Below are 26,199 nucleotides of genomic sequence, written 5' to 3' on the forward strand. Positions count from 1 at the left end.
GAGACTCTTCACTAACCCCAAAATGCAGTGGGAATATGCAAATTATCTCCTCAGGACTCCTCCCCTGGTTTACCGATGTCCTCTTTTCCGCTCCAACAGCCAAAATCCAGTGTTCTTTGAGCTCGCGGAGACTCTTCACTTACCCCAAAATGCAGTGGGAATATGCAAATTATCTCCTCAGGACTCCTCCCCTGGTTTACCGATGTCCTCTTTTCCGCTCCAACAGCCAAAATCCAGTGTTCTTTGAGCTCGCGGAGACTCTTCACTTACCCCAAAATGCAGTGGGAATATGCAAATTATCTCCTCAGGACTCCTCCCCTGGTTTACCGATGTCCTCTTTTCCGCTCCAACAGCCAAAATCCAGTGTTCTTTGAGCTCGCGGAGACTCTTCACTTACCCCAAAATGCAGTGGGAATATGCAAATTATCTCCTCAGGACTCCTCCCCTGGTTTACCGATGTCCTCTTTTCCGCTCCAACAGCCAAAATCCAGTGTTCTTTGAGCTCGCGGAGACTCTTCACTTACCCCAAAATGCAGTGGGAATATGCAAATTATCTCCTCAGGACTCCTCCCCTGGTTTACCGATGTCCTCTTTTCCGCTCCAACAGCCAAAATCCAGTGTTCTTTGAGCTCGCGGAGACTCTTCACTTACCCCAAAATGCAGTGGGAATATGCAAATTATCTCCTCAGGACTCCTCCCCTGGTTTACCGATGTCCTCTTTTCCGCTCCAACAGCCAAAATCCAGTGTTCTTTGAGCTCGCGGAGACTCTTCACTTACCCCAAAATGCAGTGGGAATATGCAAATTATCTCCTCAGGACTCCTCCCCTGGTTTACCGATGTCCTCTTTTCCGCTCCAACAGCCAAAATCCAGTGTTCTTTGAGCTCGCGGAGACTCTTCACTTACCCCAAAATGCAGTGGGAATATGCAAATTATCTCCTCAGGACTCCTCCCCTGGTTTACCGATGTCCTCTTTTCCGCTCCAACAGCCAAAATCCAGTGTTCTTTGAGCTCGCGGAGACTCTTCACTTACCCCAAAATGCAGTGGGAATATGCAAATTATCTCCTCAGGACTCCTCCCCTGGTTTACCGATGTCCTCTTTTCCGCTCCAACAGCCAAAATCCAGTGTTCTTTGAGCTCGCGGAGACTCTTCACTTACCCCAAAATGCAGTGGGAATATGCAAATTATCTCCTCAGGACTCCTCCGGACACCTGACCTCTGCTCCATTCATTCTCTATGGGGCTGCCGAAAATAGCCCAGTGCATTGTCAGTAACCCCATAAGGAATTGATGGAGCTGCGGTTAAGCATGCACGCTGCCACTGCATTGTAACCAGTATAATAGTGCCTCCTTCTGCCGATCGGTCCATATCTCAGCCGGACCCCATCGTTCAATAAGTTAGCAATTCTGTGGATGGGTAATAACTTGTTTTCACCAAACAACCCCTTTACCTTGCAATGATGACTCTTCTAAATATCACTTTTTTTGGAAAGTGCTGTTATCTTTTCTGATAGATCTTTGATTCATTACAATGAATGTGCCTTCCCACACATCCTTTTTTTTTTGCAGACCGATTGCAAAAAAACATGTCCTAGGACTTGTCCTACTTTGATCTGTGTTTCGGATCAAACTAACCAATGCAAATCAATGGTAATTTGTGAAATAAAACAACAGATAAAAAGCAGATTTCATCTGTGTCCTGTCTGTATTCTACCGTTCAATGAGTACCAGATAAAGTAGGTACAGGACTCGGTCCATTGGCCACGTCTGCAATCTGTGACCGCTGGATGGGATCCTTGAGAACCGCTTCCTTTCTCCCATCATCGGTGGCTCTTCTTTTGATGAGCCAGCCTGGCACATCATTGTGGTGCACATATGACATCGCGTCAGACTGGCCAATCAAAAGAGGAGACACGTATCCCATCTGGTAAGACGCGGTTCTCAGGGCTTCTGTCCAGTGGCCACAGATTACTGACTTGGCCCATGGACCGGTCTTGCAAATCGATTTACAATAAGCCTAGTAGTAGAAGAAGTAGTAAAGATTTTTTCTTTTCATCATAGTAAAAAATGGTTTCATTAACTGTTAAAACTGACACAGACCAAAGATGAATTTAGTGTGCTGTAAAAAAGCAGATTGTATTTCACATATGACAAAAAATGGCATGTGAAACTGGCCTAACTTGAAAGACACCACCTAAGATAGGGCCTGAAGACCATTCTTTTCAATACATTTGTTTTGTGGTGAAAAAAAAAAATTAAAAAAACACGACAAATATTTTTATCTATGATCACAGATATAAAACTTTTTTTTTTTCTTTTGGTGCATATTGGTAATCCTCAGCTGTGATGGTTTATTCAACTTTTATTTTTGAGTTACAATTCAATGCAATCCTTTTAAATCACTCACTATCGATCATTATACATCCTGACACTTTCATGTTTATAGCAACATATACTAGACTGTATTACAACCCTACAAATAAAAGTCTTCTATGAGGCCTTTCTGTACTAGTTTTTTTCTTGTGTAAATCTATATTCAACTGCCAGATACAAAAATTCTATAAAATAATACAGCACCATGTGGAGGCACTAAACGGCATTGATAAAAGAACATGTGCCTTGTACAGCCTCAGTAAAATAAAAAGCTGGAGCGACAATAAGCACAATAAGTCGTATCCTGTTTACAAGGGAAAAAGATAAAACGGCATTTGCTCACCTGGTTTGGTTGTGACAGTCACAACCCCTTTGTTAGCTTGTTAGGTGATAAGGTGGATGTAAATCCCTGCTGCCGGAGATCCAATATACAATAAGAAACCAAATACAGTATGGATGTGTTTTTTATTTGTCAACGCGTTTCGAGGTAGTCGTACCTCTTCATCAGGACAAACTACAATTATCTGTACAGCCTCTGATCACAATAGACGTTGCAGTGCTGCTTTTGTACACTTAGGAATCATATACTTCTGCGACTTGATATATTTTTTAAACAATGAACCAATAATAGCACCTTGGTGTATTTAGCAGAAAATTATGTAATGCATGCTTTGCCCTAAAATATGCTGTTTGAGAAATATAGTTTTACATTGCTCTTCCCTAATATATAATTTCTGTTTCACATAAGACATCTTTTATGAAAACGCTTCGATAAACCAGTTTACGCAAAGTTCCCTTTGTTTCAGTCAATTACTATCAGCACGTGTAAACTTGAAGCTTAGAAAAAGCCAAAATAGCACAACTGGTAAAAAACCACCGTAATTATATTGAGCAAATGTAAGCGAAACACTGACAGTTACATTTCAGTGCACAAAATACAATTCTAATTACTTATAATCGAGAAAAGATTCAATTAGAAATTTTAGAATGCATATACGCAGTGATTTTTTTTTTTTTTACATAATAGAAGTGATTTTCATGTACGGTAATTGGTGAGTATTGCTTAAGCTCTGGAGACTAAGTATTAAATTGTTAAACTATTGTTAAACTCCAGCATATTGTTGTTTTTTTTAGTTTAGACTGTATTAATATAAGTGGGAGTTTTATCAGTAATGTCTCCCAGTGTGTGAATTTACAGCTCGACATAAAGTATTCAAATTAAGCCACATTTATCAAAATGGTGCACATGGGGTTCTAAATTTAGCAAAGCACTCCACACAAGTCTTCTTTTCCTTATACCATAAAAACTTCCCTTGCTTACACCTTATTCCTTACACCACAAGCATGGTTGTGCCTTATGCATTAGAAAAATGACTTGGATGGACCTTGTCAGTCATAATGGGTTAAGCCAAAAACTATCCCACAGTATTTAGCAGCCCACCTGTTTCTGACGGTCACATCTGTAATACATAGTTTGCATAATAAGAAATCTTTCAAATATCGCTTTGCTTTTAAGTGTCATTTTTGTAAGTTTTTAGAAAGGGCTCATAGTCGGGCCCGATACCTAGCCAGTGCTTTTGTGATTTAATTAACAGCACTGACCTCTGTTTCTCTTACTGTGGTACAGCTGCAGTGAAAAATATTGTATAATATCCAGTTGATTCTGGCGGGCCCTAGAAGAATCAGCTCTTTACAATCTGTATATATGGGATGGACCCTCCAAATGAGATGGAACTGTCTATACTGGAACAACCATTTAAAGTGATTGAGTAGGGGGATGTAGCTAGCGGTGTTCAGGACTAGATGTACTTCTGCAAAACTCTGTATATTGCTAAGAAGTTAGGCTTCTAAGCCAATGTTTGCTTCCATGGAATTAGAGGAACATCAAACAAAATTTCCTACCAGACTTGCTGTATGTTCAGAGATTCCATGTGGAATCCACCACAAGATAAAACAATATAACTAGGGACAGCGAGAGGTAATATATTTTCAGAAGCTAAAGTTATGTCTAAGAGACAGTTGAGAGTTGCTCGTGTAATCCATATAGAAAACACAGCACACTCCAATATTCAATTCTTCAATTAGGAAATTTTGACTTACAAAATCGGATACAAATCCAAAAGAATCATGTGGAGAGACAGCTGGTTATAATTCAGTGATCTGTGACAAAATGGAAAACTTTTCACAAGCCTTGATCTTACTATTACTGATGTTAGAATGGAAGAGTATAAAGCCCTGTGGACTGACGCTCAATGAACTCTGTGAAGGTACAGTACAGACCAAAAGTTTGGACACACCTCATTTAAAGATTTTTCTGTATTTTCTTGACTATGAAAATTGTACATTCACACTGAAGGCATCAAAACTATGAATTAACACATGTGGAATTATATACTTAACAAAAAAGTGTGAAACAACTGAAAATATGTCTTATATTCTAGGTTCTTCAAAGTAGCCACCTTTTGCTTTGATGACTGCTTTGCAGACTCTTGGTATTCTCTTGATGAGCTTCAAGAGGTAGTCACCGGAAATGGTTTTCACTTCACAGGTGTGCCCTGTCAGGTTTAATAAGTAGGATTTCTTGCTTTATAAATGGGGTTGGGATCATCAGTTGTGTTGTGCAGAAGTCTGGTGGATACACAGCTGATAGTCCTACTGAATAGACTGTTAGAATTTGTACTATGGCAAGAAAAAAGCCGCTAAGTAAAGAAAAACGAGTGGCCATCATTACTTTAAGAAATGAAGTGGAAGTCTGTGCTTTGGTCTGATGAGTCCAAATTTGAGATCTTTGGTTTTAACCACCGTGTCTTTGTGCGACGCAGAAAAGGTGAATGGATGGACTCTACATGCCTGGTTCCCACCGTGAAGCATGGAGGAGGAGGTGTGATGGTGTGGGGGTGCTTTGCTGGTGACACTGTTGGGGATTTATTCAAAATTGAAGGCATACTGAACCAGCATGGCTACCACAGCATCTTGCAGCAGCATGCTATTCCATCCGGTTTGCGTTTAGTTGGACCATCATTTATTTTTCAACAGGACAGTGACCCCCAAACACACCTCCAGGCTGTGTAAGGGATATTTGACCAAGAAGGAGAGTGATGGGGTGCTACGCCAGATGACCTGGCCTCCACAGTCACCAGACCTGAACCCAGTCGAGATGGTTTGGGGTGAGCTGGACCGCAGAGTGAAGGCAAAACGGCCAACAAGTGCTAAGCATCTCTAGGAACCCCTTCAAGATTGTTGGAAGACCATTTCCGGTGACTACCTCTTGAAGCTCATCAAGAGAATGCCAAGAGTGTGCAAAGCAGTCATCAAAGCAAAAGGTGGCTACTTTGAAGAACCTAGAATATAAGACATATTTTCAGTTGTTTCACACTTTTTTGTTAACTATATAATTCCACATGTGTTAATTCTTAGTTTTGATGCCTTCAGTGTGAATGTACAATTTTCATAGTCAAGAAAATACAGAAAAATCTTTAAATGAGAAGGTGTGTCCAAACTTTTGGTCTGTACTGTAGGTGATCTGAATAGTGCCGGTTCTTCTGTGTTATCTACTCACCAGCTATAAAGCTCTGATAGTGCTGATTATCTACAAAGAGCAGTTATGCTGTGGCTGCTGGCAATGAAGATGGTGGAACATCATGCTCAGAGAACAGTCAGGTCTGTTTGGTGAGGCAAGTGTAAGTATCTCAGTCAGTGTCCATGTAGGTATGGAGTAGTCTCCGTCAAGTAGATGGAAACGCGCATCTCTATGATCTACAAAACAAATGAGTATTATGCCCTGGGAACGAAAGTGCAGTGTCTTAACTCTGTAAAGTGACAATCAATTAGCCATTTCCTCTGTGGCAGTCTTTGGCTATGTTGTGGCACTCATGGAGTAAGAAAGCTGCGCAGAATGTTGCTGGTAGAGAAAGATTGGGTGCCATTTTTTGACACAGGTGGGAAGCTGTGAAACCCTTTTCCAGGCGGGAAAGACTGACTTTTCTGTGAAACCCTCTTCAAGAGTACAAAACTATGGCTCTACTGTGAAACTCTTCAGTGGTACAAGACTGTGGCTCTATTGTGAAACTTAGTTCTAGACGTACAGGATTATGTCTCTTTTTTTAAACCTTTCCCAAGTCGTGTAAGACTATGGCTCTATTGTGAAATCCTCTTCCAGGGTTACAAGGCTATGTCTCTATTGTAAACCCGTCTTTCAGACGTACAATAATATGTCTCTACTGTGAAACCCTCTTTCAGATTAACAAGATTATGGCTTTATTGTGAAACCTTCTTCCAGGGTTACAAGACTATCATTATTTTGAAACCCTCTTCCAAATGTACGAGGGTCAGTCAATAAGTAATGCCTCCTATTTTTTTTTCTCCTTTTAATTTGCAAGAAATTTAAATGCAATTACATAGGTTGAAAACCACAACATTAACGATTAATTTGTCACTTTTCAATATAATCTCCATCCATTTCCACAGTCTTGGTCCACCGTTTAACAAGGGCATGTATTCCAGCATGGTAAAAAGCATTCTTGGGACCCACCGTGCACAAACTTTTCTGTATCCCAGTTGTCCAATAATTTTCATCACACTGCCTTTACTGAGGCAGATAATGGCACACAATTCATCTGCAGTCACCCGGCAGTCACCACGAATGATGTCATCGACTCGCTGAATGTTGCTTGGAGTCACTGCGGTTACTGGCCTGCCACTCCGCATTTTGTCAGCCAACGGTGATGGCCCTTCAGCTGTGTTACAGCGACGAACCCATCGTCTGACCATACTGACATCCACTATTGCATCACCGTACACATTTTTCAGTCTCTCATGAATTCGAATGGGCGTTTCACCTTCTGTATGCAAGAATTCAATCACAGAACGTTGTCTAATACGAACATCGATGTCAGCCATTTTGCAAATGGATACAGTCCTGCCACCTGTTGGTGCAGGAAGTTGCAATTGCTGTGGATTGGAGAAGAAGGTTTGAGGAATTGTGCCAAATTCGAATATCTAATATATATAATTGTCTTATCCCGTCTGTCTGTCTGTCCAGGAAATCACACGTCGCTGATTGGTCAGGCCGCGGCCAATCAGCGACGCGGGATTTCAGAAAAAGATGGCGGCCGTTAGCGGCTCACCCTCACACGCTCACCCGCACACGCTCACACTCACCTGCTCACCCGCACACGCTCACACTCACACCCTCAGACGCTCACCCTCAGATGCTCACCCTCACGCTCGGACGCTCACCCTCGGACGCTCACCCTCGGACGCTCACCCTCGGACGCTCACCCTCAGACGCTCACCCTCGGACGCTCACCCTCACACCCTCATGCTCTGACTCTCACGCTCGGACGCTCACCCTCGGACGCTCACCCTCGGACGCTCACCCTCGGACGCTCACCCTCGGACGCTCACCCTCGGACGCTCACCCTCAGACGCTCACCCTCATGCTCTGACGCTCACGCTCGGATGCTCACGCTCTGACGCTCACGCTCAGATGCTCACACGCTCATGCTCACACGCTCTGACGCTCACACTCGGACGCTCACGCTTTGACGCTCACGCTCGGACGCTCACGCTCGGACGCTCACGCTCATGCTCACGCTCGGACGCTCACGCTCGGACGCTCACGCTCTCACGCTCAGACGCTCGAATGCTCATGCTCTGACGCTCATGCTCACGCTCTTATGCTTATGCTCAGGCTCTGACGCTCACGGTCGGACGCTCACGCTCAAACGCTCATGCTCAGGCTCTGACGCTCACGCTCGGGCGCTCACGCTCTGACGCTCACGCTCACGCTCTGATGCTCATGCTCAGGCTCTGACGCTCACGCTCAGACGCTCACGCTCTGACGCTCAGGCTCTGACGCTCAGATGCTGACGCTCTGACGCTCACTCTCTGACGCTCACGCTCGGACGCTCACGCTCTGACGCTCATGCTCACGCTCTGACGCTCATGCTCAGGCTCTGACGCTCATGCTCAGGCTCTGACGCTCATGCTCACGCTCTGATGCTCACGCTCGGACGCTCACGCTCGGACGCTCTGACGCTCACGCTCGGACGCTCACGCTCTGATGCTCTGACGCTCACGCTCGGACGCTCACGCTCTGATGCTCTGACGCTCACACGCTCACCCTCACACGCTCACCCTCACACGCTCACATTCTCACGCTCCCACGCTCACCCTCACATTCTCACGCTCCCACGCTCACCCTCACACGCTCCCATGCTCACCCTCCCACGCTCACCCTCCCACGCTCACCCTCACACACTCACCCGCTTACACGCTCACCCTGTGCTAGCCGGTCATCTTCCGGCTGCTCACAGCAGAAGTTCCCCGACCGGCGGCCTTGCTCCCCGGTCTTCCAAAATTCATTAGGGGCCCCGGGGGGATACATTGGGGGGTTAATTTAAAATAGTGCACAACCCATTTAAACACTGCTTCGCTGATTAGTTGCGCCCGGTCGGCCGCATACATATTCTAGAATACCCAATGCGTTAGAATCGGACCACCATCTAGTTTAACATAACTACCTTATTTAAGGAGAAAAAAAATAGGAGGCATTACTTATTGTCTGACCTTCATACAAGACTATAGCTCTATTGTGGAACCATATTCTAGGCACACAAGACTATGCCTCTACTGTGAAACCCTCTTCAAGGGTACAGAACTATGGCTCTATTGTTAAACCATATTCAAGGGTACAAGACTATGGCTCTATTGTGAAACCATATTCTAGGCACACAAGACTATGCCTCTACTGTGAAACCCTCTTCAAGGGTACAGAACTATGTCTCTATTGTTAAACCATCTTCAAGGGTACAAGACTATGGCTCTATTGTGAAACCATATTCTAGGCACACAAGACTATGCCTCTACTGTGAAACCCTCTTCAAGGGTACAGAACTATGTCTCTATTGTTAAACCATCTTCAAGGGTACAGAACTATGTCTCTATTGTTAAACCATCTTCAAGGGTACAAGACTATGGCTCTATTGTGAAACCCTCTTCCAGACGTAAAATAGTATGGCTGTACTGTGAAACCCTCTACCAGACGTACAAGATTATGGCTCTATTGTGAAACTCTTTTTCAGGCAAACAAAGACTATAGCTCTACTGTGAAACCTTCTTCAGGGGTACAGGACTATGACACTGTTATTAAACCATCTTCAAGGGTACAAGACTGTGGCTTTAGTGTGAAACCCTCTTCCAGACATACAAGATTATGGCTCTGTTATGAAACCTTTTTCCAGGGGTACAAGACTATGGCTCTATTGTAAAACCCTCTTCCAAGGGTACAAACTATGAAACTCTATTATGAAACCCTCTCCTAGGGATGAAAGACTATGGCATTATTGTGAAACCTTCTTCCGGGAACCCCAGACTATGGCTCACACGCTTTATTCTTGCCAGGCTAGATAAAGACATTAAATTCCTCGTTCTCTTTTGCAGAAGGTATGCGAAAAAGAAGTAGATTATAAATGATGTAAAATGTAGAACAGCTGGATGTTCTTCACCAAAGTGAAATAGAAGGAAAGCGTTCTTATGCAAATTGAAGGTTGTGCTATTTTTAGTCCTATCATAGTTTCCTTTTGCTTAACAAACAAACACAAGAACATTTTTCTATGATTAAATTAACCCTTGTTAGACCTGCTCTTCGGAAAGCATTTTTAGAAATCTGTTCTCGCTATATAAATATCTCATCCTGCAAAATAAAATCCATTTGTTTGCCTAAGTGCATAGTACAAGATAGTCACTGCCAATGTTCTCAGAAGCGTGCTGCAAGCAAGCCACGTTTTTATGTAAATGTCTGTGAATTATAATTAATATATGCTGCCATTAATTATTAAAAATCCATCACTTCTTATGCAGAATCTGAGCGATGTAGATTTTAGTAGCTTATGTTTTGTCATCCTTCACTACCTTTATACTTGTGCACTGTTTCCTTCCATCGGGTTTGGATAGTCGTTGGGCTCAATGTATATACAAAATTTTATCATGTCAGGATTTCCCCCTCCATAGCAGAAGTACTAAGCATGCAGTTTCTGTTCAATTGTGAATGCATTATATTTCTAGTTTTATATGATGAATTAATTTTTTCAGATCTAGTGATAAGTGGTGACATCTCTGTTGTCCCTAGGGTCCAGTAGTTTGGGTTATTTGAGTCCCTGGTACTCGATAGTTTGCTTTTTCCAGTGCCTGTATATAGTGGCCTGTTGACTGCAGTATTTGGTGCTCTTGAGTCCTGTTGCAAAAACCTTAAAGGGGTATTCCCATCTCCAAGATGTTATACAAATGTGTAGTAGGTGTAATAATATTAGCATATACCTCCAATTAGAAATGTAATATAGTTTTTCTGATTGGCTATGTCCATTTCCTCATGTGCAGGCATTGCAGGACCTTAGGTATCCATGGTTACGACCACTAGGAACTAGCTAAGTAACTGTCACTATATCAGTGGACGTAACCATGGATACCTAAGGTCCTGCAGTGTCTGCACATGAGGTAAGAGACATCGCTAATTAGAAAAACTATGCTACATTTCTAATTGGAGGTATTTGCTATTATTATTACACCTACTACATATGGGATAGAATCTTGGAGATGGGAATACCCCTTTAAGGTGTGTATACACTAGCCGACTCACGGATTTAAATGGCTACTGATTGCCTACATACAAGCCAATTGGTGGTCAGTCAATAATCTGTTTAAATAGGCCGACCACAATTCTAATGCTCTTAGAAAGATCAGTAATAGATCATTCTGTTCGCATAGACTGTCATTATTCTTGGCAGCACATGTCCTGTTTACACAAGACAATGTTCTGCCGAGAATGAGGATATTTAAGCAAGCTTAAAAATCATTTCACCCTGCAAATGAGCATTTTACTCATTTGCCGGGTGATCAGAGAATGTAAGCTGCACAATTATCAGAAAATAAACTTTCCTGGGAACGCTAGTTCTTGATAGTCAGCCAGTGTAAGTGCACCCTTAGTGCATGGTGGTTTGTTCATCCAGTCCCTGGTATACAGTACTTGACTGATCTCTCCTACTGTGCTTCTTCTCCTGTTGATAGCTTTGGCTTCATTGTCATGAGGGTAACATTTTCATTTAGTAAGGAACACAGCATTTTCCTGTTGTCTAGAGATTTTTATTCATTGTATAATAATTTTATACTCTAACAGAAGACATAATGAAGAACCAGAAGAACAAAACATTAAAAAAAAAAAAAAAAAAGTTAAATGAATTTACGGGCCCTTAGCGTGTTAACCTTGCTCTGGCAGGTACAACCATATTATTAAACTATATATTATCTTATGCTTAAGTGGCATAAAAAATAGGCTTATGAATATTTAAAACTTTTTTATATTTGCAGATCACTACAGTTGTTGATCTTCAGGGAATTCATATTTAATACATTTTCTATCAATTATGATACTTGCATGCTTTAAATGGGTTGTCCAGCTAGATAATATCTTTATTTTCTTTATTCTAGTGTAAAATTAAAATCTATACAACTTACTCGCATATATATAACCGTCAGTGGTGCTACACTTTGGTTTGATACAGCGCTTACTGTGTCAAGTACTGTGTATGAAGGTGATTGGTTGACTGCCACATTCTGTCTCCATGTATTGGCTGTGACAGAAATGGGGGCTGGCTTAGCTACTGAAATGAACCAATCAGTAAGCCACCATCATATTCTGCAATGGTCTCGTGCCGACATAGGACGCCCTCTTCAGTGTCGAACCCAAGACGAAGTGCATCTCCTGGGACCAGTGCTGACGGCAGAACTTTGATGAGTGTGTTCTACTTGTAATAACAGTTACTTAAAGGAAACTATGCGTACTCTCCCCAGGTCCAGTGCTGTCTTCATTTCCTTGGCTCTGTTGTTTGTCTGCAGCAGTGGCATCACGTCCACAGTGCTGCAGACTAAAAATGAGCTAAGTGGCTCTGCAGGACCTAGTGAGTGTAAGTAAATCTCAGTTTGCTTTTTTTTTTTTTTTTTACAGGTAGCTGAGCTTACGGGCAAAACATTTTTTGTAAGGGGACAACGCCTTTAAAGTAAATGAAGGTGCACATGTTAAACAGGAACCTAAATCAAATTATTGGAAAGCTGAATACAGGTGTGGATAGAGGCTAACAAGTGAATGAATATCAAAAAAGAAAAAGTGACACACATCTGTAAATCTGCTAAATTAATTTTTAAAGGAGTTGTCCAGTACTTTATATTAGCCCCCCCCCCATTGTATCCCCCCCGGGGTCCCTAAGACTTTTTGTAATTACCTTACATGGCAGATAATGCCTGTGAGCGGCGCTATCACTGGCCGCTCACAGGCATCACGTGACCCCCGGCTGCAGCCAGCTCTGACATCCGCTGATGTCACGACAAGTGCTGGCAGCATTGAGGGGTCTTTGTCTTCCGCCCTCCAGGTGGATGCCAGGCTGTGGGCGGGGTTACCCCCCCTCCCGCGTCACACCCGGCATCCACCGCACGCTCTGCCTCTCCCCATTCATTGGGAAAGCACGTGGTGGATGTTGGGTGTGACGCGGGGGGTAACCCCCGCCCATAACCCAGTACCCCAGCGCTGAGTCACGCCTCACTTGTCGTGACGTCAGCACGGGGTCACGTGATGTCTGTGAGCGGCCACCGATAGCGCCGCTCACAGGCATTATGAGCAACGTAAGGTAATTACAAAACGTCTTAGGGGCCCCGGGGGGATACATTGGGGGGGTAATATAAAGTACTGTACAACTTCTTTAATGAAAAAAAAAAACTAGACAAAAAAAGTTAAAAACAATAAAACATTCAAGTTAAATGCAAAAACCATGGCCCTAAAATTGGGCAAGAAATCCCCAAACAAGGAAAGAAACCTGCAAACAGTACCTTAACAGGATTGGCCAATCTTTTGTTGAAAGTCTGCAGTCACTCCAAGTGACTTACTGACTTCTGAGTAATTACACTGTGTGCACCACACGCTGTCAGGATTCTCCAGTGTTACCCCCAATATACATACTTCAAGCCACATTCCGACTAGACATGCTTGGCCTCGCTCATTTGACGTTTATTGAGCAAGGCCAAGCACATCTAGTTGGCACACGACCGCATGTATACAAATCACATACTTAAGGTTACGTAACCGCCCGCTCTCACCGTCAACACTGGAGAATCCTAATGGTGTGTGGTGCATACTCTGCAAGGATTAATAAGTCTGCAGTCAACTAAAGTGACTACAGACTTTCATCAAAAGACTGGACAAATAATTATATTTTTATAATCCTAAACTGGAGCTCAACATTAGATGTTTGTCTGTAATAGTAATATTTATTAGGAATGTGAAAGAAACTTTAATCTATTTCATGGGGCCTGCTGCATCCTGTGGTGCATTAATATTGTGACCAGGTATTGGTAAGTATGGCTGCTTTTTTTATCTGATATGCTTTGGATGTTATGTTCTTTTCAGTGAATGACTTTGTTTCATGATATTATTAATTGGTATATTACCTTTTTTTGTTAACATGGTAATGTATATTTTATATGTGCAGGGTTGGTCCATCATGTTTCAAACTTGATTGTGGAAACAGCAGCGTTGTATCTGGACATTGACAAAAGTCGTCTGAAAGCTGCTAATGCACAGCTACTTTCACTGCTTGACGTTCTGCGTTGCATTCTAAAATACACATCTGGTGTAGTACGAGTGGTCATTCAGGTATGGGAAAAGTGCATACAATTCATCAGTATACTTAATATACAGGGAGACTCAAAAAGAATGGTGCAGATTTATAGCTTCAGTATTCACGAGAACATAACACAAACTTATTAACATGAAAAGACATAAGTTTTATCTGTTCACTATAAAAGTACAAAGTGATTTCCATTGGTGACACGGCAGATGTCTAGGTGGTAGTCCAGTTCTGTCCAGACGCATTTGAGTATTTCCTCAGATATAGACTCCACTGTTTAAGTGATGCGTTGTCTTAGGTTGATTCAACATATTTTGTGCTGATCTCCATGATTGCCAGATCTAACACCCCTCGCCTTCTATGGGGTGGCATTAAGGACTAGGTCACAGGATGAGAACGACCTGTGATAACGCATCACTGAAACAATGAAACGTCTGGATAGAACTGGGCTCCCACCTAGACATCTGCTGTGTCACCAATGGAAATGACTTTCTACTTTTGTAGTATGTAGATAAAACATGGAGGGATATTGTGTCTTTTCATGTTAATACATTTGTGTTAAGTTCACTTCTCTATTAAAACCGATGGAATAACTTTGGCCCATCCTTTTTTAATCTTCATGCTTTGCTCCATTTTGTTTTCTGAAAGAATTTTCTGTATACATATTTAGTAAGGCCATAAGAACGCAGATGATAAAAGATAGTTATAACAAGATAGTTCTCCTTAAAACTAATGTATTTTGTATTTAATTTTTGTTTCATTAATTAGATATTAAATGAGAAATCATGTTATTTTTTAATGTTGTAGCAATTTATATTTTACATGTAGAAATTTCCAGTGGACACCCACAGTAGTGTTCAAAATAATAGCAGTCCAATATGACTAACCAGATTAATCACTGTTTTTGGTATAAATTATATTTCCACATGTCAAACAATTTAACAGTTGGTGCAGTAGAGTCTAAGAAAAGCAACAGACTCCGCATTCATGATCTGCATGTTTTTGAGTCTGTGTATTTGAATAATTAATTGAAAGGGGGTGTGTTCAGAATAGTAGCAGTGTGGAGTTCAATTAGTGAGGTCAATCATTCTGTGAAGAAACAGGTGTGAATCAGGTGGCCCTTATTTAAGGGTGAAGCCAGCACATGTTGTACATGCATTTCTCCTTGAAAGCCTGAGAAATATGGGTCGTTCGAGACATTGTTCAGAAGAACAGCGTACTTTGATTAAAAAGTTGATTGGAGAGGTTCAAACTTATAAAGAAGTGCAGACAATGATTGGCTGTTCAGCTAAAATTATCTCCGATGCTTTAAAATGGAAAACAAAACCAGAAAGACGTGGAAGAAAACTGAAGACTACCATTCGAATGTATCAAAGAATAGCCAGAATGGCAAAGGCTCAGCCTATGATCAGCTCCAGGATGATCAAAGACAGTCTCAAGTTACCTGTGAGTACTGTGACAGTTAGACGCCTGTGTGAAGCTAATCTCTTAGCAGCAAGTCCCAATGTTAAAAAAAAAAAAAAAAAAGACATGTACTTAAGTGGATAGAATATTTTCCAAAGAACACATCAACTGGCCTAAAGAGAAATAAAGAAACATTTTGTGGACTGATGAAAGTAAAATTGTTCTTTTTGGGTCCAAGGGCCGCAGACAGTTCGTCATATGACCCCCAAACTCTGCGTTCAATCGACAGTACACTCTGAAGACAGTAAATCATGGTGGTGCAAGCATCATGATATGGGCATGTTTCTCTTACTATGGTGCTGGACCTATTTACCGCATACCAGGGATCATTGACCAGTTTGCATATATTAAAATACTTGAAGAGGTCATGTTGCCTTACGCTGAAGAGGATATCCCCTTGAAATGGGTGTTTCAACAAGACAATGACTCTAAACACACCAGTAAACGAGCAAAATCTTGGTTCCAGTCCAACAAAATTTAGGTTATGGAGTGGCCAGCCCAATCCCTGGTCCTTAATCCGATAGAACACTTGTGGGGTGACATCAAAAATGTTGTTTCTGAGGCAAAGCCAACAAATACCAAATAATTGTGGGATGTAGTCAAAGCATCGTGGGCAGGAATAACATTTGACAGGTGCCAGAAGTTGGTTGTCTCTATGCAACATAGATGTGAAGCAGTTCTAAAAAACTGTGGGTATACAACTAAATATTAGGTTAGTGATTCACAGGAATGCTAAATCCTCAAAAAATGAGTACATATTGTGAGTTTGTAAAGACAAATGCAGACTCTGCTATTTTTTAGAGCATCCCGATGTTTATTTTTTGTTATTTTCTGTAAAGCAGTTAAAAATTATATACATTTCTCTTCATGTTTTGAATTAGAAAACAGTGTGCAATGTTCCCAATGCTTGGAAATAAAAAGTAGTATAAAGATTTTGTGCTTAAAGGGAATCTGTCACCCCCTGGGAGATATGAGACCTCTACTATGGGCATACAGGTTATAGAAAAGTAAGTCTATACATACTCGTATGGCCCATAGTAGAGGTCTGCTTGCAGAGAAATGTAGTTTTATAAAATCTGTTTTCACATGCTTGGCGTCCCCTGGACGCCAATAAATCCCTGCCTATCTCTTTAGTTAGCCTAGAAATCCCCACCTATCTGCTTATTTAGCATTTTCTCCCCCTACCCTGCACATCATAGGGCTCTAAGCAGATAGGCGGGAGTTTCTGGGCTAACTAAAGAGATAGGCAGGGATTACTTGGCGTCCAGGGGACGCTAAGCATGTGAAGACAGATTTTTTAAAACTTCATTTCACTGCGATCAGACCTCTGCTATGGGCCATACAGGTAAGTATAGATTTACATTTCTTTTACCCGTATGCCCATATTAGAGGTCTCATATCTCCCAGGGGGTGACACATTCCCTTTAACTCATGTTTTTGAACACAATGTTATTATTTTGAACACTACTGTGCATAAGAGACATATCATCTTTCCTTCATAGTGGACATATATGAAAAGTATTACTTCCTCGTTCTGCGTGTGTAATGCTATGTTTACATTGTGTTTTTGGCATTAATGTAATCTATATGTCGGGAAAAGCTTGTATGTATACTTGTTTAAAGCAGTATACTTTTTAACAGAGGCAGTGTTGAATGTCTAAAATTGGCATCCATCATCTATAGACTAATATTGTGAGTTTTTTGTATGATGTACTCATTAAACCCTTTGGGTGATAGATGTGATCGATACCACTATTATGTATCCTCTTAATGTATCCATCAACCAAAGACCAACATGGCATCCATTTAATAGATACTACATAAAGGATAGATTTGAGAAGCTCATGACCTATCCGTTGAAAATTTATGTGGATAAGATTCCACATGGTGGCATCCATCAACCATAGGATTCAATTTTTAAAGTAATATACTTTTCATGTTTGTTTTTTACTGGACTTTGTGGTATAGAATGGTATAGTGTTACAATGTTATACACTTTTTTTTTGTGGTATTCTGATATATACTTGCTAGACAAATGCCAACAGGACACATCTTTAGACTGTCTAGCAGTAGAGCCCAATAAATAAGTTTAGCTTGTGTGTCGAGAACCTAAGAAAAGGAGGGCAACAACGCAATGTGAGCATAGCCTATAGGAAAGGGAGGAGGGAAAGGTCTATATGTTGTCAGTAAAGATATATTTATACTCTTAGGTTTTCCCCTGTGAGAACAATTCTTTATTTTTAACCCTATTTCCAATCAGGAAATATATACTATGTTCTCTCTGATGTCAAATTTAGGTAGAGATCTTTTTTCCACTACTAAAGCAGTGAACTGAGCAGTTGCATCTTCTCACTGTACCAAATAACAGATGTACTAGAATTTATTCACACATCACGGTCATGTTTTGAGCTTTTTTTTTCTCAGCAATTTTGTAAAAATCAAGGTACAAGTAAGCAAACATGATGTTTGAATATCCCTTTAAGAAGTGAATAAGAACAGAATTTTAGAGATGAGACTCACTTTCCGCTTTAGAACTCGTCATTTGTCCATCCGTAGTATAAATTAAGATACACCATAACCTAATTGAATTCAAAACATCACAAAGGAGAAATAAAGTTACTGTTTTCGCTTTGCCTAAAACATTCCATCTTTGTGGGATTTACACATTCTTTGTTCTTTTTTTATCTGTCCTATTTTTTTTTTTTATTAGCAGGTGAAAATTACTTATGACACATTTTGCTTTACACTTCTATGCTCCAAAATATTCAGTGTGAATGTTCTCAAGATGCTGAAAACATGACAGTAATTCTAGAAATATACTTTTATTTTCTAGGCTCAGAAGACTGGGCAAAATGGAGACACTCACACAGCCGAGGAGCTTCTCATTGTGAATAAACCTCTGACAGATTTAATCAGTTTACTTGTTCAGCTGGTAAGTTGTTCTAATTACAAACTTTACCAAACTCTATAGCTGTATTCCGCACATGCAGCAATTAAAAAAAAAATGAAGGAAAAAGAGTTTGTTTTATGATATTTTCACATTTTGCAGTTGAATCATGGTTTGTGCCAAATTTTGTAGAAACATGGCAGTGTTTTGCAGACATTTTGAAAGGTAGCTGTCAATACAGCCTATTACTAAACTAAGTCACTCGCAGATATGTTTAATTTAATCATGAATATGTTTGTTTAATCATGAATTAAGGGTGTGCAGTCACTCCAAACGCGTTGATGTCACATGTCATGTAAACTGTACTGCTAACTTTGTTTGTCCTCTTCTGAGCACTTTTGTGAATAAAAGCATATCCACAGTTCATTGGGCTGGATCCTTCCATTTCAGAGAAAAGCATAGCCAATTAGCCGCCAGGGACCAAGCCGCACGGGAGACTAGTCGGACAAGCCGGTCCCTGGTGGCCCCGCTCACCTTGAGTGACAGTTGTCTCCTTATACGTGCACGAACAGAGACCTGTCAGTCACTGGCAGTGGGTGGGGAAAAGGTATCGGGGACCCACCTGTCCGCTATGTTTTTCTCTGAAATGCTGCAACGTTTCAGAGTTGAAGATATATGGCTGATACTTGCTGCTTGTGGATCAAGCAGCATGCATCAGCTGTCAGGTTCCCTTTAATTCTGTACCAAGTAAGCTTCATAATAGGTAGAGTATCTTCAATTTCTAAAAATAATAATGCTAGCTTGTGTTAAAAGTATGAAAATTATCCTTCATAAATATTGTGGCTTAAATGGTTGACTTTTTTTTAGAATTTTTGTGGGTTTAGATTAGTTGGTTTTATAACTATACAAGTGCCACCATTTTAAAGTAAATGCAATTAGTTGATATTTTAATGTCCTTTTTTTCTTCCCGCTTGTCCAAATGTTTCCCAAAACAAAGTGATTATACATAAATCTCCTTTCTTAATTATATGTATTACTCATTTTTCCCGCATGTCAAGTCACCTCTCATTAAAATGTTAATTTCCTTATTTTTATTTAACGTTTTTACAAAATGGATAGTTTAAGTTCCGCGTAGGTGACCTTTTAAAAATGTCACTCTTAATCACCTTGCTTTGTTGTGATTTTGGCGATTTAGCTGCATTTCTGATTTAAAGTGTTTTTCACCCTCTTGGGATGACATAAATGTACTTGCGTTCAGCTTAATCTACTGTATCCCACCTTGGGACAAAGGTGATTTGCAAGCCAAAGCCTTTCTTTTGTAACATGAACACAGGCAATGTACATTGCTACCTCAGAGATACATCTTAGTAAATATTTAGTAGAATAGCAAACTATGGACAGTGTTTTCTAATGTTATAGTGCACAAGGAGGCTTGATAGATAGAGATACAATGGATGTAGACACTAGTTTTTGCTAGATATTATTGCAGCCCTCCATCCAAAACTAAGTAAAATATATTTGGTTTAAAGGGGTATTCAGATTGTGAATAGTTGTAACCAGATTTACCCTGTCCTCTGGAGAGGTAATAACAGTTACATCAATTTGAATATAGCCGCTGAGACCCCCATTAGTCACCAGAATAAGGAGTCTCGAATTCCCCATGTGAACAGAGCGGCGGTCGATATGAATGCTCAGCCCATCTTCTGACTATGACTGTTAAACCGTCAGGGTTCATCAAGTGTCCAGTAGGCTTTCCTAAAATGCGCTGACTCTCACTACTAAAATGTCCCCAAGCCCTCCCCTTAGGTGTTGAATGACTGTGTCAGTTTTCGGCGCACAGTTAATTCCATGGGAGGCGCATGTGCAGCGACTTGTCTGTTGGGGTAATACCCAGTGAGGTACTTCACATGCGGTGAACTCTACAACAGCTGTCATTGTGGCAGGGAGAACAGTTCGCCTTTCTGAATACAAGGACCTGATTATCCATTTGCTGGCTATACCTTTTGGCTAAGATCAACTGTAGTATCTGCTCTTATCAGTGGGTTTCACCTGGCCTGCTGATGTAGGGCAAATACACTAATGCACACTGGGTGGAAACTTTAGGGTGTACGCTGGGTGGCTTATATAGTTGTCCTGTCAGTTGAGAATGGGACAAATCATTTGAGAGCCAGAGATGCAGAAGAGTTTGCCAGGGTGCTGACTTTGGGGACCCTGAACTCACTTGGTGTGGGACTCCATGTCATTTCTGCCTGAGGCCACTGGCTTAAAAAGGCTACCTCGGACAGACTTGGCAATAGCCACTCCATCTGTCAGACTCCAGAAGAACCCGATTACCTTTAACCCCTATACAGGGATCTGGTTTTACAACAGGATCCAGTGGATTGCTACCATGGAAGGGCTGCCATCCGAAAGTGCGAACCAGAGGTAGGAATGGCCGCCAAGCAGGGTGAAAGCCAAGAGGTCACATCAAGAACAGAATCATAGTGCAGATCTGTGATTTTTTTCTCATGGCGATTCAGCATGAGAAAACAATCGCAGCATGTTGTGAGTGGCTCCGTTAATCGGATCACTCGCATCCATACAAGTCTATGGGTGCGTTCAAAACATCAGACTGTACTCGGAAGCCATCCGAGAATAGTCTGACATCCGTGGACACAGAGAATGGACAAGATGGAGAAATTAAGTTTTCCTTCTTCTCCACACATGTGCTCCAATTTTCTCCTGAGAGAGAATCGGATCACACTAAGATGACACTCGGATCAAACTTGACAGAGTTTTTCCGGTGACTACTTTTTGAAGCTCATCAATAGAATGCCAAGAGTGTGCAAAGCAGTCATCAAAGCAAAAGGTGGCTACTTTGAAGAACCTAGAATATAAGACATATTTTCAGTTGTTTCACACTTTTTTGTTAACTATATAATTCCACATGTGTTATTTCATAGTTTTGATGCCTTCAGTGTGAATGTACAATTTTCATAGTCATGAAAATACAGAAAAATCTTTAAATGAGAAGGTGTGTCCAAACTTTTGGTCTGTACTGTACATCAGTGTGAGCAAACATTTACACTGTAAAATTCTTCACTATTTATTGTATTTGTCACTGTGTGTTCTCTTTATTACTGGTGTCCAACTCTGAATGGTATTCTCTCCTGAACAGTCTAGGGGGGATATGTATGGCCATTAGGTTCCTCACTCGTTTGCAAAATCATGACTCTCTTGTCCCAGGGGTCTCTCAGTTCCACTGGGGTGGCAAGACAGGTGGATGCTGAGAGCAAGATGAGCTCGACCCAAGCTTCAGTGAAGAAAGATCACTAATCCCTGACCCTTACTGTGACTCTAGTCCAGTGGACAGGGAGCTGTTTATTGGGGGTCCTTTTTTGTGTAACACATGTAACATTTTACGTATACACAGAATGAAAATGGTAAAAGAAAAATCTTCTTTCTGTCGCGCCCCCTCTTTTTTTGTCTGCTCTTATTTAAACTATAGCCTCTTGTGTATTAACAGTACATACTCTTTAATGTATCTGTGACTTTCTTCTTAAAGACTGTAACTTGTATGTCCTGGATTTACTTGTTATAGCCAGAATATAAAGGACAGGAAAACTTGACATTGCTGGATATATACAATTTCTGGATTCATCGAATAGTCTTGTTTATCAGACAAATGATCGCTTGGCACAGGACTAGTGCTGACAGTGCTGTGACAGATTACAGCTCACCGCCTTTAGCTCTTCCCATCACTAGTTTAAATTAATCAAAGGTCCAGCGCGGTGACAAATGAATTGGACATGGAAAAGATTTGAGGTGATACAACTGCTTCGCATTAGAAAATACTTGTGTACCTGAATTGAAGTAATGCCTTAAAGCAAAATTTAACTCAAGTTTTAATTGATATATACCATTCAGCCTTAACTATAAAACCACCTGCATATATTGTATAGATGCCGTTCATGCCATCAAGATTTTAGCAGCAAATCCTTTGTGCCCTGAAAGCTCAATGGATTGGACTTGCTTTTCCAGCACAGTTGTCACGGGTGTGTCAAGTGTGACAGACGGTCGCTCTGGATCCGGCTGTAAAAGGACACTGCGCTTGGCATTTCAGATGCCTTCTTGATCCTCTCATCTCTGTAATGTAGTGATATTCTTCTCCCTTTAGCACCCAGTAGCGACCTCCACCTTCTGCTGCTAATTGACACACCCTTGCTTGGTAGTTAAAAACTCCCAGTTTCTCCAGAGAGTCGCCGGTGATAGTTCTATGTTCTTCTGTCCAGGCTTGGAGTACTAGTAGTCGGCTAGTTTATTCTTTGGTGACCTTGGAGGATGTAACATCCCTGGTGGCGTGCTGGCAAGGCTTACCACCTCCCACCATGCAAGACCGCCATCTTACCTATCAGTCCAGGCTGCACACTTTGCTCCAGTGCCTGCTGTGTGCATGTCTCTTATCTGATTGCTTAGGGCGGCGGCGCGGTTACTGCCTGATTCTTAGAGTTACTGTGTACGCACTCCTAATGCGTCCCCAGCCTATTGTTGTGAGTCACTGGATACTTAAACCCCCTCCACCCAGTAGGAGGTGCCTGAGCAACACTTTCTTTCAGTGTGTTCAGTGCAACTGAGTTGCCTGGTCTTGTCCTGTATCTTGTCTGTTTCTGCCACCCTGGGGGCTGAGTAGCCAGGCCTATTACCTGTATCTGTGACTTCTAGTCTGTTCCACCACCCTGGGGGCTGTATACCAAGGCCCGTTACCTGTATCTGTGACTTGTAGTCTGTTTCTGCCATCCTGGGGGCTGAGTACCCAGGCTCATTCCTGTATCTTGTTCTTGGTTCAGTTCCTGCCTGAACAGTGTCCTAGCTCGTTACTTGTTTGTCTCTATGTTCGTATCTTCCCTTTTCCTGCAGTGTCTGAACCTTCACCTAACTCCAACTCGTCTCTATACTTCTGTTTGTGAGTTTAGTGTCCACTCGCTACTTCATTGTAAGTACCTTGTGTGTATCTGCTCTGCTTGACTACCGCACCTGCGGTTTTGCTCTGCTCTGCTTGTCTACCGCACCTGCGGGTTTTGCTCTGCTCTGCTTGTCTACCGCACCTGCGGGTTTTGCTCTGATCTGCTTGTCTGCCGCGCCTGCGGCTTTGTTCCTGTATTCCAGTCTGTACTGGTCCCTATCCTGCCTGCGTTTCTACCTACCATTATCCACCTGTCTGTATACCAGCCGTGCCTGCCAGTACCCACCTGTTTGCATACCAGCCGTGCCTGCCAGTACTCACCCGTCTGTATACCAGCCGTGCCTTTCAGTACCTACCTGTCAGTATGCCAGCCTAACCTGCCTGTTCCTGCATTCCCCGGTGTGGGTCAACAGCTGTGACTGGGGTCTGACCTGGAGTAGCACCTGGTCCCTCTGCTCGGTTCCTCCCTGGTTCACGGAGTCGACTGAGCCGCCGTGCGACCTTGGTCGGACCAAGTTGATTATTAGTCACGCCCCTCCAGGCACTCCTCGGTTCATGGTCCAGTGGGATCACTAACCAGAGCTCACGCCAGTCAGTCCGGGCGTGTGCGTAGCAGAGGACAGTTGGCGTCATCTCTCTGTTGTCTGCTCAAGCTAAGTGTGTCCCCTTGTTTTTTACCTTGTTGTCTTTAGTTATAGTGGGTCCTGACTAGTGCTCACCCCGTCCCCTCCCTACCTTGGGCCTAGCTCTAGGGAGATTCAGGGATTAGGTTCCTGCTCGACGATAGGTGCAGAACCTATATAGGGATGATAGGGTAGTCAGGGTGATATTAGATCTGCAAAGGGGTCTCTACTCCCCCTTTCCCTAGTTGTTGGGCTCCCTTCCTCCTCTTCCCGTCGTTGTACACTTGTTCCTTCCCTCACCATGTGTGACAACAGCCCACAAATGACTGGATTTAAAGGGAACCTATCACCATGAAAATGCATTTTAATCTGCAGGTATCATGTGATAGGGCTGGGGGAGCAAAGTAGATTTATATACACTGCTCAAAAAAATAAAGGGAACACTCAAATAACACATCCTAGATCTGAATGAATGAAATATTCTCATTGAATACTCTGTTCTTTACAAAGTTGAATGTGCTGACAACAAAATCGCACAAAAATCATCAATGGAAATCAAATTTATTAACCAATGGAGGCCTGGATTTGGAGTCACCCCCAAAATTAAAGTGGAAAAACACACTAAAGGCTGATCCAACTTTGATGTAATGTCCTTAAAACAAGTCAAAATGAGTCTCAGTATTGTGTGTGGCCTCCGCGTGCCTGTATGACCTCCCTACAATGCCTGGGCATGCTCCTGATGAGGTTGCGGATGGTCTCCTGTGGGATCTACTCCCAGACCTGGACTAAAGCATCTGCCAACTCCTGGACAGTCTGTGGTGCAATGTGATGTTGGTGGATGGAGCGAGACATGATGTCCCAGATGTGCTCAATCGGATTCAGGTCTGGGGAACGGGCGGGCCAGTCCATAGCTTCAATGCCTTCATCTTGCAGGAGCTGCTGACACACTCCAGCCACATGAGATCTGGCATTGTCCTGCATTAGGAGGAACCCAGGGCCAACCGCAGCAGTATATGGTCTCACAAGGGGTCTGAGGATCTCATCTCGGTACCTAATGGCAGTCAGGCTACCTCTGGCGAGCACTTGGAGGGCTGTGCGGCCCTCCAAAGAAATCCCACCCCACACCATTACTGACCCACTGCCAAAACCAGTCATGCTGAAGGATGTTGCAGGCAGCAGATCGCTTTCCACGCAGTCTCCAGACTCTGTGACATCTGTCACATGCTCAGTGTGAATCTGCTTTCATCTGTGAAGAGCACAGGGCACCAGTGGCGACTTTGCCAATCCTGGTGTTCTGTGGCAAATGCCAAGCATCCTGCACGGTGTTGGGCTGTGAGCACAACCCCCATCTGTGGACGTTAGGCCCTCATACCACCCTCATGGAGTCAGTTTTTAACCGTTTGTGCAGACACATGCACATTTGTGGCCTGCTGGAGGTCATTTTGCAGGGCTCTGGCAGTGCTTCTCTTGTTCCTCCTTGCACAAAGGCGCAGGTAGCGGTCCTGCTGCTGGGTTGTTGCCCTCCTATGCCCCCCCCCCACATCTCCTGGTGTACTGGCCTGTCTCCTGGTAGCACCTCCAGCCTCTGGACACTACGCTGACAGACACAGCAAACCTTCTTGCCACAGCTCGCATTGATGTGCCATCCTGGATGAGTTGCACTACCTGAGCAACTTCTGTGGGTTGTAGAGTCCGTCTCATGTTACCACGAGTGTGAAAGCACAACCAGCATCCAAAAGTGACCAAAACATCAGCCAGAAAGCATTGGTACTGAGATGTGGTCTGTGGTCCCCACCTGCAGAACCACTCCTTTATTGAGGGTGTCTTGATAATTGCCAATAATTTCCATCTATTGTCTATTCCATTTGCACAACAGCATGTGAAATTGATTGTCAATCAGTGTTGCTTCCTAAGTGGACAGTTTGATTTCACAGAAGTTTGATTTACTTGGAGTTATATTCTGTCGTTTAAGTGTTATTTTTATTTTTTTGAGCAGTGTACATATATAGTTTTGTGAGAACAGATTCAGTATAACCTGTGTGTTAATCATTTAATCCTCTATTCGTTCTGGCATTTTCGGTCCAGTGGGTGGTTTTATCAGTGATTGACAGCAATCTCTGTACGCACATTTATACAAAGAAAGCTGTCAATCACTGATAGGACTGCCCAATGAACTGAAAATCCCAGAAAGCGCAAAGGATTAAATGATTAAATCACAGGTTATACTGAATCTTT

At 42.3% G+C, this 26,199-nt stretch overlaps 1 protein-coding gene across 6 annotated transcripts in view; it reads left to right on the plus strand.

Moving 5' to 3' along the window:
- The window catches only part of ULK4 (unc-51 like kinase 4), a 988,030-nt gene that overhangs the window by 737,133 nt on the left and 224,698 nt on the right, over positions 1 to 26,199 (plus strand). For all 6 annotated transcript variants that reach the window (XM_073678125.1, XM_073678126.1, XM_073678128.1 and 3 more), the window contains 2 exons: positions 13,911 to 14,074; positions 18,346 to 18,444. In XM_073678125.1, coding sequence (XP_073534226.1) covers positions 13,911 to 14,074; positions 18,346 to 18,444 — 263 coding nt within the window. The remainder of the gene's footprint in view (positions 1 to 13,910; positions 14,075 to 18,345; positions 18,445 to 26,199) is intronic.

The sequence above is a fragment of the Phyllobates terribilis genome, unplaced genomic scaffold (assembly GCF_046119375.1).
Source record: "Phyllobates terribilis strain yellow unplaced genomic scaffold, ASM4611937v1 Scaffold_4__5_contigs__length_816908805, whole genome shotgun sequence".
Classification (NCBI taxonomy): domain Eukaryota; kingdom Metazoa; phylum Chordata; class Amphibia; order Anura; family Dendrobatidae; genus Phyllobates; species Phyllobates terribilis.